At 37.8% G+C, this 14,311-nt stretch overlaps 1 protein-coding gene and 1 pseudogene across 1 annotated transcript in view; one reads left to right on the top strand and one right to left on the bottom strand.

Moving 5' to 3' along the window:
- The window catches only part of LOC126612325 (uncharacterized), a 48,476-nt gene that overhangs the window by 27,959 nt on the left and 6,206 nt on the right, over positions 1-14,311 (bottom strand). Inside the window, exon 2 of the mRNA XM_050280718.1 lies at positions 4,056-4,249. Within this exon, the coding sequence (XP_050136675.1) occupies positions 4,056-4,249 (194 nt within the window). The remainder of the gene's footprint in view (positions 1-4,055; positions 4,250-14,311) is intronic.
- On the top strand, positions 1,941-14,166 carry LOC126612303 (uncharacterized; annotated as a pseudogene).

Raw genomic sequence — 14,311 nt, 5'->3', positions numbered from 1 at the left:
GGCAGACAATCCTTGTAAAAAAAAAATGGTCAAGCACGGTCTAAATGACGAGAAATTTTTCATTATGACTGAAGCTATGAAATTAAAGTAAAAGGAAAAGTGGTCCCCAAAACGCGTATAACGTGGGTACATTATTGGTGGTCCAAAGATGGCAGGTTAAGTTAGAAGAGCCTAGTATACCATGGACTGTTTTTAGGGGTGTTTGGGAGTGAGATGCTTAAAAAAAAAGCACCCATGAAAAAAAGCTGTGAGGGTTTTAGGTGTTTGGTAAACTAAAAAAAAAAGACTTATTTTGGAAGCTGCTGTGAGAATAAGCTGAAATCAAAGGAAAAAGCTGAAGCTGCTATTTGCAGCTTTGGAAAACTAGTTTTTTTTCAAAGCACACAGAACTACAATGCTCCTTTAATGAAAAGACCCACTATCAGACTGCTTTTTTTTCCAAAAGCACTTTTACAAAAAAGTTTACCAAACGCTCTGCTGATTTATTTCACAGCCGCTTATTCTCACAGCACAGCCTCTTATTCTTACAGCAGCTTTTTTTCAAAGCACAGCAATACCAAACTAGCCCTTAGACTAGTTGTAGCGAATGCCATTTCGAATGGCTTATAATGCCTTTTGAATTGAAAAATGCTTAATATCCAGTTTAATGGAAAATTTTCACTCCACGATACCATGCATCGTATACTATATATACTCTGCATTTATAAAAAGGAAAACTAAAAAAAAATTAAAAACTTTGAGTTTTAACTAAGATGACAAAATAAAAGATAAAATAAATAGTACTAGAATTAACCTTTTAATGTAAAAATATAATTTTTTATTAAAATGAACATTACCAGAAATTTTTCGTTAAAATTTTCTTTATAAAAAGAAAAAATCGTGGACCATGCTTCATGAAGCCTCCCAAAATTGACTCGTCCTTTTTTTCATGGGAACTTTAACGAAAAGCACCCGGTACTGTTTACTTTAACAAAAAACCACATTTTTACACTAAAAAGTCAATCCTGATACTATTCACTTTACCCTTTATTTTGTCCTTATCATTAAAACTCAAAATTTTCAAGCCCTTTTCATTAGTTTTCTTTTTTTTCATTGCTATGGCCGTTTGCAGTCTCTAAGTTGGCACCATTAAGCGTGTACGAAAGAAAACAATTTCTGATCACTGTTGTGGAGAATTCTAGTGGTGCCTAGAATGTTTAAAAAGAAGGTGGGACATGACAGTTAAGTTGAACATCATCAGTGTGTACGTTATCACATCTTCCAATAATTTCGTCAAAATTTTTTTGGGTGTGACTAGAATGACAACAATTAAATGTTACAAATACACCGTTGCGTAAAATTTGGTGACAATGAAACAAAGATATAAGAATAAAAATTTAAGACAAATTGCGGTTTGACTTTTGAATTATTATTTTAATTAAAGTTGATATTCTAAATATTTTTTGGTAAATTAATATTTTGAACTATTTAAAATTAGTAAATTTAATTAACCAATTGCCGTTAGATTGCAAAATCAATTTCGTCAAATTCAATGGCAAATTAGTCATTTCATCATTAATTCTTATTTGTTAACTATAACCATCAATAAAATTGACACATAGACAGAGTGATTAAAAAACATATAGCATAAAGAGAAAACATAAAAAAACCAAACATTTATTGACCATCTCCATTGTCATTGCACATTATTTTTTGGGGTGTGATATCCACACACCCCATTTTACTTCTCACACACCCTTTTAATTTTCGGCCGTCGGATCGGATGAATTGAAGAAGATCAACGGACATAAATTAACAAGGGGTGTGTGGAAAGTAATTTGGGGTGTGTGGATAGCACATCCCTATTTTTTTTGTTTCACATGTCATAACTTCATTGGTAAATATTGTTAATAAGTAAGATTTGATTACGGAAAGACTAATTCACCCTTTTTTCTTCCGACCACTGTCTCTCTCCCCTCTCCCTCCTTTTCTCCCGTTTCACTCAAATTACTCTGGCTTTCTTCTTCTTCAAAGTTAAAAAACTTTGAATTTGTTTTGTTTTGTCTCAAAGGAAACTGCCTAGCAAGGGAGCTGCTGGGTAGCGGAGGAAGCTAGAATTGCGGTTTACAACTTGACGTTGGATCAGATCCAGAGCGGAACCAGCCAGGTGTTCCTCCGTGAAGCAAGGAGGGGAAATCTGGGCTGTGGGTTCGTCGAGTTTTATAAGAGGGAGAGAAATCAATTTGAAGCAAAGAGGGGGTTGACTTCGCGGGAGACTGGCATTACGGCGACTTTAGGGCTTACTGTCTCAATTAATTTGTCCGGGTGGAGCTGGATCCCTTTGTTTTTTGTCTTCAGTATGTGCTCCCATGTCCAGTTGATAGTGATCTCTCGAGTCTTTTTTTAATGGCTGATTTGTTTTCATAAACGAGCATACCCAAAGATGAACTTCGGCTGCACTATGTGCACATAGCTTAATCTGAAGATTGCCCAAAAATTCAATCCGTGAGTATTAATTTTTTCTTACTAGTTTGATCTAACATGTGCTCCATCGACATAAATTTACAGTTTGAAGATGACACGCACAGTTGTCCCTAGTCCAATTGTTCATGCACTTCTAGACAAAAATAACTATGAAGAATGGAGTTTGCTAGTTAAAACCTACCTGTTGGCAAAAGATCTTTGGGACGTCGTGGAAGCCACCACTGAGCCTCCTAGACAAGAAGATGGCGAAGTTGAATTTAAAGCTTGGAGGAAGAGTAATGCCAAGGCTTTGCACTCCATCCAGATTTCTTGTGGAGCCGATACTCTTTCTTCTATTATGGGAGCCAGTACAGCCAAAGTTGCCTGGGATATTTTGGCAGAAAAGTTGAAGCCAGCTGAATCATCCCAAGCCACAGGAAACGGTATGTCCACCTTCCCCTTTTCCATATAATTAGGCATTTGTCTTTGGAATTAACTTGGATCCTCACAGGACGAGGAGAAGTTCATTATCAAAATACTTTGTGATCGATTTGAAGAATATTATGCTTGTGATCAAAATTGTTAATGTTATAAATCACTTGGTAAAGATTTTTTTATGTAAATTTAATAAAATATGAGATCATTTAGTTATTGAACAGTCTAAAAATAGATGGTTAGATTCGATATAAAAGTTACAAATGAAGCTCAAGGGAAAATTTTATAGGACGACAATAAGGCCGGCGATGCTGTATGGCACAGAATGTTGGGCGGTGAAGGATCAACACGTACACAAAATGGGTGTCGCGGAGATGAGGATGCTTCGTTGGATGTGTGGGCACACGAGAAAGGATAAGATTAGGAATGAGGATATCCGGGGTAAAGTAGGAGTAGCCGAAATTGAAGGAAAGATGAGAGAAAATCGGTTACGGTGGTTTGGACTTGTGCAAAGAAGGCCTACTGACGCTCCGATTAGAAGATGCGACTATGGAACAGAGGTTCAGGGCCGAAGGGGTAGAGGAAGACCTAGGAAAACTTTGGAAGAGACTCTAAGAAAAGACTTAGAGTACTTGGATCTAACGAAGGACATGACACAGGACCGAGCACAATGGCGTTCTAAGATTCATGTAGCCGATCTCACTCAGTGACTTGGATTTTCCAAGTCTCCAACCGAGAAGTTTTCCTCACTCAGGAAATTAAGGGAACACTACCTCAACCTACATGCTCCACTCACAAAGCTCCAACAAAAGAAAATTCAAAGAACTTAGCGAAGAAGGCTTTGGTGTATTTAACACAATACGTTGAAATGAAGGAAAGCTTATTTATTGATATCCCCGATAAGCTACAAATATGTACATATACATGAGTCAAAATAAACAAACAAGAGGGAGCCTTCACAAAGGTTGCTTAGGAGAAGTCGCAGCAGTCGGTAGAGCCCCAGAAAGAGAAGGCACCGGAGGGGGATCATTCGGAGCCTCAGTACTGGACAGAACCCTAGAAGGAGGAGGCATCAGAGGTTGATCATTTGGAGCTTCATTACGCGGTACAACCCCAGAAGACGAAGGCAATAAATGCCTTTGGAACAAACCCACAAATCTCTGATGATCAAGTAAAACCTGACCATCAGATTCCTTCATCTGGTCCAGCTTCCTCTTCATGTTTGTAGCATAGTCATGTGCGAGCCGGTGCAACTGTTTATTCTCATGCTTGAGCCCTCTAATCTCCTGTTTGAGACTCATCACTTCAGCCGCCAATGATTCAACTTGGCGGGTTCGAGCAAATAGGCGTTGGGCCATATTAGACACAGAACCTGCACACTGAACACTGAGAGCCAGAGAATCCTTAACAGCTAACTCATCAGATCGTTTGGAAAGTAGTCTGTTATCTTTGGGAGTGAGAAGGTTCCTGGCCACCACCGCAGCGGTCATATCATTCTTCATAACGGAATCTCCAACGGTAAGAGGACCAGTAGGGGAGACGAAGGATGGGCGCCATATGTTGTCTGGAGAAGGCGGGGCTGCCTCTTCAACAAGGTTCAAGTCAAAACGACGGTCGGAGGGGCCAGACATTTTCAAAGGTGTTGAAGAGAGAAGAGGTCGAACAAATCAAGATCTTAGAAGTGTAAGAATGGAGCTTCTACTGGTGGAGATTCAAGTGTGCTTTGGAACTTAATGCCAGCCCCTATAAAAATCTGCGCTCGACGGAGCTTCAGAAATCGAAGAGGCGCCTGCTCAGAAATCGAAGAGGCGTTTGCTTTCTCAAAAGCTGGGCTGCTCAGAGACCACGAGGGTCGATCTCAGAAATCGAAGAGGCGTCTGCTTTCTCAAAAGCTGGGCTGCTCAAAGACCACGAAGGCCGATCTCAGAAATCGAAGAGGCGCTTGCTTTCTCAAAAGTTGGGCTGCTCAGAGACCACGAGGGCCGATCTCAGAAATCGAAGAGGCACCTACTTTTCCAGCCTTGTCAGCACCTGTCACACGCACACTCAGCTTTGCGGAAATTATGGGCATTCTGTCGAAGACTTCTGGTGAAGTAGAAAGCACATGAGTCTTACTGTTCAATCACCCACTTCCCACACGCAATAGTAGCTCATGGGTATCACAGATAACTTTGCCAAAGTTCTCTGCCAAAGTTGAGCACGTGAAGCTTGCAGCTCCCACTACATCGCTCTGACCAAGACGGGTAAAAGAATAGCAAAGAAACAACACTAACAAAGTTTAGACACATAAAATTTTGAAGGTCTAGCTACCATATTATTACCCACAAGGGTAAAGGAACAGTATCACTGCTGGATAATTGGAAAGTCCCTGTGTGTCAACCTCTGTGCTTCGTGGCAAGGTAGACTAGCAAACATGCCCAACCTTTACTCACATTCGAGAAAACACTCCCAACAAGATTGCTTGCTCCAAAATCGAAGAGGCACCGTCCTCCGAATCTCGAGAGCCAGACTCCCAACATGACTACTTTCTCAAAAATCGAAGAGAGGGTAAAGGAACAGTACCATTGCTGGATAATTGGAAAGTCCCTGTGTGTCAACCTCTGTGCTTCGTGGCAAGGTAGACTAGCAAACATGCCCAACCTTTACTCACATTCGAGAAAACATTCCCAACAAGATTGCTTGCTCCAAAATCGAAGAGGCACCGCCCTCCGAATCTCGAGAGCCAGACTCCCAACATGATTACTTTCTCAAAAATCGAAGAGACACCGCTCTCCGAATCTCGAGAGCCAGACCCCCAGCATGATTACTTTCTCAAAAATCGAAGAGGCATCGTTCTCCGAATCTCGAGAGCCAGATCCCCAATAGGATTGCTTGTTCGAAAACCGAAGAGGCAACACTTTCCCAACTGCAAGAGCCGGATCTCCTTGGATAAAGCTGTCTGTAATCTTCACACGCAACATCAGCTTTCCACATACCACAGACCACTTTTTCAAAGTGCTCTGACAGGGTAAAGGAATAGCATTACTACTTGTTGTTAAGGAGACTCCTATATATGTCAACCTCCATCCCCAACGGACAGACAGACCTGCAAAAATGCTCAACCCTTCCTCATATATGAGAGGGCACTCTCAACGAAGCCTTTCGAAATATTCAGCTTTCTTTCCCCCCGATAATACCTCTGCAAACAAGCTATACTAGAGCAAGAATATCTCATATCATCAGGGTTAAAAGCAAGAGTATCCCATATCATGCTTTTTCCCTGTCTTTTCCTTTGGCCTTGTTCTTACCTGCAAGACAAGGAGAAAGAGAGCAATCAGTCAGCACTTGGAATCAAGCTTCCAGCCAGGAACTGACTGCCTGGAACTTACTTACCTGGCATTGCTCTCGAGTACTCATCTTCAACATCTTATGCTTCCAGGGAAGATACCGCATCTGCCTGAGGAACATATAGGGCAAGTGAGAAGGATACAAGGAAGCATGTGGAGACAAGCGTAACAGCACACGTGCCGATACATCCATTACTCTGTCAAAGCAAAAGTATCCCATATCAGTAGGGTCGAACGTACTCTAGATTTGATGGACTTGTTTTGACCCTCAAATTCTTCAGTCGACCTTATACTCTGGAGGAAACCAGAAAACCCTCCAGCTCAGTTCAAGAATAAGCCTGTGGAAAGTTACTTCTTCAAAAGCAAAAGTATCCCATATCATCTCTTCTCATTTTTCTTCTCTTTATCCTTCATGCTGCCTGCAAGATAGGGAGAATGTGAACAATCAGCCGGAGCTCTGATTGCTTACCTTGTCTGTCACCTCTTTCAGCAAATCCCCTAGCCCGGCAACTTGAGGGACTCCTACTACATGGTATGTATCGCGCTTGACCAAGCCTGAAACTACAAGTAAGCTTCAAGTGAAATTGATACATTACCTTGTGCATCTCCACCAGTTAAAGATACCACCCCTGGATGGAGGAAGAGTACTTCCAGAGAAGATGCCACATCTACCTATGAGACAGATAAGGCAAGTCAAGACGATACCACACTCCGATACTTAGAAGTTTCGTGATTACGAGATCATTCTCCCACAATATTTCCTAATGTCATTTGTACTAAATCATTCACCTGTACTCACTAAAGGAAAGCTTGAACCTATGTACTTGTGTAAACCCTTCACAATTAATGAGAACTCCTCTATTCCGTGGACGTAGCCAATCTGGGTGAACCACGTACATCTTGTGTTTGCTTTCCTATCTATATCCATTTATATACTTATCCACACTAATGATCGGAGCAATCTAGCGAAGATCACAAAAAGCGACCGTTTTCGCTACCTAGGATATATCGTGCAAGAGAACGGAGAATTAGAGAGAGATCTCAACCATAGAGTAGAAGTTGGATGGATGAAGTGTAAGAGTGCATCCGGCGGGTTGTGTGACCGTCGTAGGCCACTGAAGCTCAAGGGAAAATTTTATAGGACGGCAATAAGGCCAGCGATGTTGTATGGCACAGAATGTTGGGCGGTGAAGCATCAACACGTACACAAAATGGGTGTGGTGGAGACGAGGATGCTTCGTGGGATGTGTGGGCACACAAGAAATGATAAGATTGGAAATGAGGATATTCGAGGTAAAGTAGGAGTAGCCGAAATTGAAGGAAAGATGAGAGAAAATCGGTTCCGGTGATTTGGACATGTGCAAAGAAGGCCTACTGACGCTCCGGTTCGAAGATGTGACTACGGGACAGAGGTTCAGGGCCAAAGGGGTAGAGGAAGACCTAGGAAAACTTTGGAAGAGACTCTAAGAAAAGACTTAGAGTACTTGGATCTAACGGAGGACATGACACAAAATCGAGCGCAATGGCGTTCTAGGATTCATATAGCCGACCCTACTTAGTGGGAAAAGGCTTTGTTGTTGTTGTTGTTGTTGTTGATTGGTTAAACAATTTTAAAATTAATTAATTTTCTACAAAGATGATTTTTATTAAGTGATTTATAATTTGAACAATTTTTATCATAAGCACGAACTGTGAATGAATCACTAATTTTATATTTTTTATATTTTTTATGAGGAACTCCTCAACTTTGAGGTGCCAAACATGGATGAGGATTCTCTTCTCCTTTTTTCCCATCCACTTCCATCCTTCATTTGTTTGTGTGGTTACAGATAAGCCATGTCTTTTTTTCTTATTATTTTTATAAAAAAATCAATATAAAATGTTGACGTGACTTAACTGTGACCATACAAACAAGAAGGATGAAATTGGATGGGAAAAAAGGAGGAGATAATCCTCCTCCGCCAAACATACCTCTTTTGCCTTTTTGTCGTACTGTATACAAAGTGTAGTGAGCCCAATTTATTTGGCCTTCCAAAAGGAAAAGCCACTAATATTTGACTTTTTTTTTGTTAATATTCATTAAAAAGAGATTTTTTTTTTATCAATCAAAAGAGAGACGTCAAGAGGTCGCACTTGGTGCGATGGCAAGTACCTTCGTCCATGAGCGGTAGGTCTCGGGTTCGAGACTTGGGAGCAGCCTCTCCATAAATGGGGGTAAGACTAGCCGACATTCACCTCTCCCAGACCCTGCGTAAAGCGGGAGCCTTGTGCACTGGGTACGACATTTTAAAAAAAAGAGAGACGTCAATTGTGTGAGTAGTGTCAGTTTCGGCTTCGACTTGGCTCTTTTTAGTTGAATTAGATCTATCCTTCATTGAATAGTTCAATTTAAACTACAGCAAAAATAAGATAGGAAAAGAGAGAAATATATTTCGCAATAGAGAATGATGGTGTATAAACATAAATGATTCTGCTTTCTAGGGGAGATATTCGACGATCACACGAATAACAACCCAAACATTGTTGAGGCAGAGCCAAAGAATGATGCCATAGAAGAATCGCCCCATGAAGGTATTATGTCTCGATTCTCACGAAGATTTCTGTTCAATATTTATTAATTAAACTCCTTTCAAATTTTACATTGTTATTTGCACTCTAAAATAGTCATTTATTTTGCTTTTTCAAGGAGAAAACTAAAATGCATAATGTCATCGACTTTGAATTCCTATTAACAGTTGCAATTTACAAAGAAAAATAGATGGTATTCAATGGTAAAACAGAACAAAAGTAGTCTATATATACAATAAATTGAAGAAGAATAAGAGAAATGCGTAAGAAGTATATAGTCTATATGTTTTTGTTTTGGTGATGAGGGTAACAACTATATGTTACGTACATTATGGGGATATATATGTAACGTTAGCTAGCTTGGCAGGAGACGAAGAACGCTACGCTAATCCATTTATTCCGGGTTTCGTGAAGAGCGGTGATTGGGAATCTGTAATGCAGCTTCTTAAGCTATATCCCAAGGCAGTAAGTGCAAGACATGAGACCGGTGTGACAATTCTTCACTGGGCAGTCTATGGGAAGGAGGTGGACATTGCAAAAGAATTGGTGGACTTAATGAGTCCAAAAGACTTGGAAATACAAGACGATATCGGTCTTACCGCTCTTCATTATGTTATAAAAAGTACTCCAGAAAGCGTCGAACTAGCAAAACGCATGGTTGAAAAGAACAAGAAGTTACTCAGTATTGTCCTTCCTCCCTCGAAAACCAGCCCTTTGGCCCGCAAAATTACCCCACGTATTCAGGCTCATCGTGAAGGAGCAGAAGAAATGGCTCAATACCTTTGTTTCGCCAGTCCGCCCGAAACCCTGAACGATTCTGAATGCGCTATGCTTATTATCAACAGTTATGTTTAAAAGATTTGGTAAGATCAACATTCAAATGATAATTATTATTAGTGGCGCCTTAATTTTTTTTCCTTGTATAAATACTATAAAACCGCTGTATATTAATAATGTTGAGACTAAGCTCATTTTATAACTAGATCTATGGAGGTTATTTCTAAACACTCCACAATATGTAGATATTGCGTGGGATTTAATTTAGCACCGCCCAGAGTTAGTCATTGCTAAAGATTTTAGCGGGAAAATGCCTTTATATGAACTAGCTAGTATAAGTTCTGCATTCCTAAGTGGAAGCTCGCTCAATTTCTGGGAACAATGGATTTATGACGGTTAGTAATGCTTTCCATTTTCTCTTCATTTTAAATTTTGTCCTAATTAAACTTTCTATTTTCTTTTATTCTTATTAGACGCAGCAATAGAAAATTCTTGGTTCAAGGAACTAGTTTATATCGCGTATTAATATATTAGTGGGCTTGTGTTCTTATCTTGATAGGCATACAAATAAAACCAATGCCTACCATTAAGGAAGATGATGATGTTCGTATAAAAGTTGAAATACCGGAAGATGGAGACCAGAGTAATAAAAGGCAAAGGCATCTCATTTGCTCAGGTACGCATGTTACATGACAGACGTGCCATTTGTTTGTTTTTGTTAATGTTTTCTTAATGAGTACTTAGCAAGCATATTTTAGGAGAAGCCCTTATATTTCAAGATAAACCCATTGACCATATTTTAGGAGAAGCGTTTATTCTTGAAGTGAAATTGGCAAGGTCAATCTCCCTAATGGTTCTGTATATGTCATTTTTATTTTCCCTTTTTATTTGAGTTGATTTGTAGACGCATTTGGATGCTTCCTCTTTTTTTTTGCACTCCTACATTCCTACTACTATGGTATCTACCTCGACAATGGATATGTAGGATGTCATCTTCTTCATATTTACCTCCTTTCTAACTTGGTTTCAAATGATGGTGGGGCTTATCTTCTATCAACATACATATCAAGTCTTCGTCTTATATTTTTATCCATTGCAACCTATTAATTAATATATCATTATATATTGCAGTTTATGGTTTTCAGTACAACTATGTATTATAAATACACTATTTATAAGTCATATAATAATTTAATCAAATTTGAATAAAACCGCTTAGGCCCCGCAATCCGACTAGTGGCTTTTAGAACATTGGTCAAAACTATCAAATCTGGTGGTACTAAAGTTTGATTAATGTGTTTGTTTTGGAATTATTTCAAATATTTTTGGAGTTTGGAACCTTTTTGCCTTTTTATTAAAATCGATATTCTAGACTCATCTAAACTAAAGGAAAAAAGAGAGTTTAAACTTGGGAGTGAGTGGATAGAAGAAAAATGTCTAACCAAGGCAATCCACCACCTACTAGGTCTTTTATATGTGGGTTAGAGTAGTTGATTTTGGTTTCCAAAGAAACTCACCTCCAACAACTGTAAAAATGTGCAGGCACAAGGAGGCTATCTAAGCATTATTGATTTTGATTTCGAAGAAGCTCATCACAATTTTGTATCATATTAAGTAATACTAAAGAGATTAAATTTTTGTACCATATTTTATCGTTTAAATGGGGATATAAGGTCATCTCTAACCGAGGGCTGGCCAGAGAGCTCGTTTTAGCCCTCTGGCCCTCCAAGATATTAATATTTTAATGAACAGTACATGGTCATATTTGTCTTCATCTCCAACCGAGGGCCAAAGGGCCATAGGGCTCGTTTTAGCTTTGTCACAAAAAACCGTCTCCAACCGAGGGCCAAAAGTCATAGGGCCAAACATAATTTATTATTTAAAAACTACAACTTAAATTCAAATCCAACGGCTAAGTGCCGTCAGCATGACGTCAACTATAGGAAGTTATATGCTAACGTATTTAAGTTTCATGTTGTTAAATGTTTTTTTTATGTTGGTTAATGTTATTTAATGTTGTTTCATATTGTTTAATGTTGTTTCATGTTACTTAATTTAATTTAATGTTGTATAATGGCTTAGGAAGTTATAGGAAAAATGAAATTTAAAAAAAATATGAAACAAATTTTGTAAAATAGAAGTTATAAGAAAAAATAGAATTTAAAAAAAAATATGAAACAAATTTTGTGAAATAGAAGTTATAGGAAAAAAATGGAATTTAAAAAAAAAAGGAAATTTTTTTTTGTAAAATAGAAGTTATAGGAAAAAAAATAGAATTTAAAAAAATATATAACAAATTTTGTGAAATAGAAGTTATAGGAAGTTATAGAAAAAAATAGAATTTAAAAATAGAAGTTATAGGAAACAAAATTTGTAAATACAACTGTAAAAAAAAATTTCAAAAATAACGGCTAGCTGACGTCAGCTAGCTGTTATATTAAAAAAAAAATTCTATTTGTGTCGGTTATAGCCTACACTATTTCTTTTCTTTTTGTCGGTTATAATCGACAGTTTTAAAAAAAAAATCCGCCCATGAGCCCTCTGGCCTAGCTCTTAGTTGGAGAAAATTTTCGGACTATTTTCGACCCTCTAGACCCTTATGTTGGAGATGACCTAACCTCCTCTCTTCTTTTTTCCTGATAAAAAGGGGATATAACTAATTGGTAATTGAAGACTTTACTGACAATTTGGAATTTCAATGCAGGTACAAGTTTATTTCGTGGACTAGTTGTCAAGACCTTCAGTAAACTTTTGGGTACGCTACATTATGAATTGATTTCTAGGGAAATTCATTTCACACTTTCTTTTTAGTCTTTTATTATAGTCTCTTACACACCTTTGTTTAATTTTAGTTGTTTATTCTATTTGTTTTATTCAATCTAATGTCTATATATAAATAAGGGGTGTGAAATACTTAAAAAGGTGTGTAAAAAATCACCTTTATTATAGTTTCTTACACACCTTTGTCTTAAAAGGGTATGTAAAAATCACTTTTCTTTTCTTTTCCTATTTATTGTCTTAATAATTTTTAATTACATTCTTTTTATTTTATTTTATTTTCAATTATTTTCTAATTCTATATACAGAATTAAGGGTATATTGTTTGATTTGTTTTGAATGTCAACATAGGATTCAATCGTATATATCGAATGAAATTGGCCCATGTTCGGATCCTCGAATTTCTACCTCTTATGTGTGAAGTGACGAAAAATAAAGATGTTAAAGAATTGCAAGGCTTGGAAAAAGCAATGTTCCTAGCAATAAAAAAAGGGCATGTGGAGTATATTACTCATTTATGCAGGGCAAATTATAAACTCCATGACATCACCAATGAAAAAGGCCGGAACATCTTTCAATTTGCAGCTGAATGTCGTCAACATAAAATTTTTAGTCTATTATATGGACTAGGTGATCAACGCAACTGGGAACCGTTCGTAAGTGGGAAAGATAAGTCGGGCAATAACATGCTGCATGTGGTAGGAACTATTTCCTCCGCCGCACAGATTAATCGTATTCAAGGTCCAGCTTTGCAAATGCAAAGGGAACTGCAATGGTTCAAGGTGACTACTTATCTATAGAATCAATTATATATTATACTTATAAAATCTATGTTATTATATAAGAGACTACTTAATTATATTCGTGAAAACTGATGATGGAACCCCCTCCTTTCTCCTATTCACCATCTTCTCTCTTGTATATAATTGAAATTTAAAAGGAAATCAGAAGTTATTTTATATATTTGTGGTCCATTCCTTCATAACTTGAACTGAAAATACCTTGAGACTTAGCCATAAGGATTTGTACCAAGAGATCAGAATTACTCTTCGGATGTATATTACATCTCTTCAAAGTTTTTGTTGAATGACATGCAGGAGGTGGAACGTTTAGCACGGCCTGTAGATCATGAAGTAATAAATAAAACGGATGAGATGACACCACGTGAATTATTTACCAAGGGTCACAAGGACTTGGTGAAAGAGGGTGAAAAGGCAATGAAAGATACAGCAACATCTTGCACAGTTGTAGGGGCTCTCATTGTTACTATCATGTTTGTTGCAGCGTCTACGGTTCCTGGTGGAAATAAACAAGATACAGGTCTTCCTGTATTCTTAAGTAAGACGACATTCATAACTTTTATAATTTCAGATGTTATATCGCTCTTTTCTTCCACAACTTCAGTAATGATAATTTTGGGAATCCTCACATCGCGTTATGCCGAAGATGATTTCCTTGTATCATTGCCAACAAAAATGATATTAGGCCTTGTAACCCTTTTTTAATCTGTCGTGGCAATGATGATAGCTTTTTCTTCAGCCCTTTCCATTATGCTTCAAGGAAAATCATCCATTGCTATTCTACTTACTTTGCTTACAAGTGTTCCAGTTGCATCTTTCATATGGACGCAATTTTCCCTCCTTTTTGAGTTAGTCATTTCTACTTATGGAGCAGGCGTGTTTGACAGGAAAATAAAAAATTGGCCTCGTCAAGACGCTAAATACTCTGCCTCGTGTTAATGTTATTATAAATTATGCTTATTAGTTTTGGATTGCTACAAATTTTTTTTTAAGTTTGTAATGAATAGTTGTTTGGATCCTGTATAATAAAACCAAATCCACCTGGTTGTAATGAAAAGACATTAATGTACGTGTTTGAACATTTAGTCTTCATCTTGCATCCCTTCTTTTTCATGTGACATTTTACAGCAGTAGCAAAAAGTAATTATATTTATGCATTCTAGTACTGGTTAGAATGAATGATGA

This window comes from Malus sylvestris, chromosome 17 (genome assembly GCF_916048215.2).
Source record: "Malus sylvestris chromosome 17, drMalSylv7.2, whole genome shotgun sequence".
Taxonomy (NCBI): domain Eukaryota; kingdom Viridiplantae; phylum Streptophyta; class Magnoliopsida; order Rosales; family Rosaceae; genus Malus; species Malus sylvestris.
This window is presented reverse-complemented; position numbering and strand designations above follow the sequence as displayed.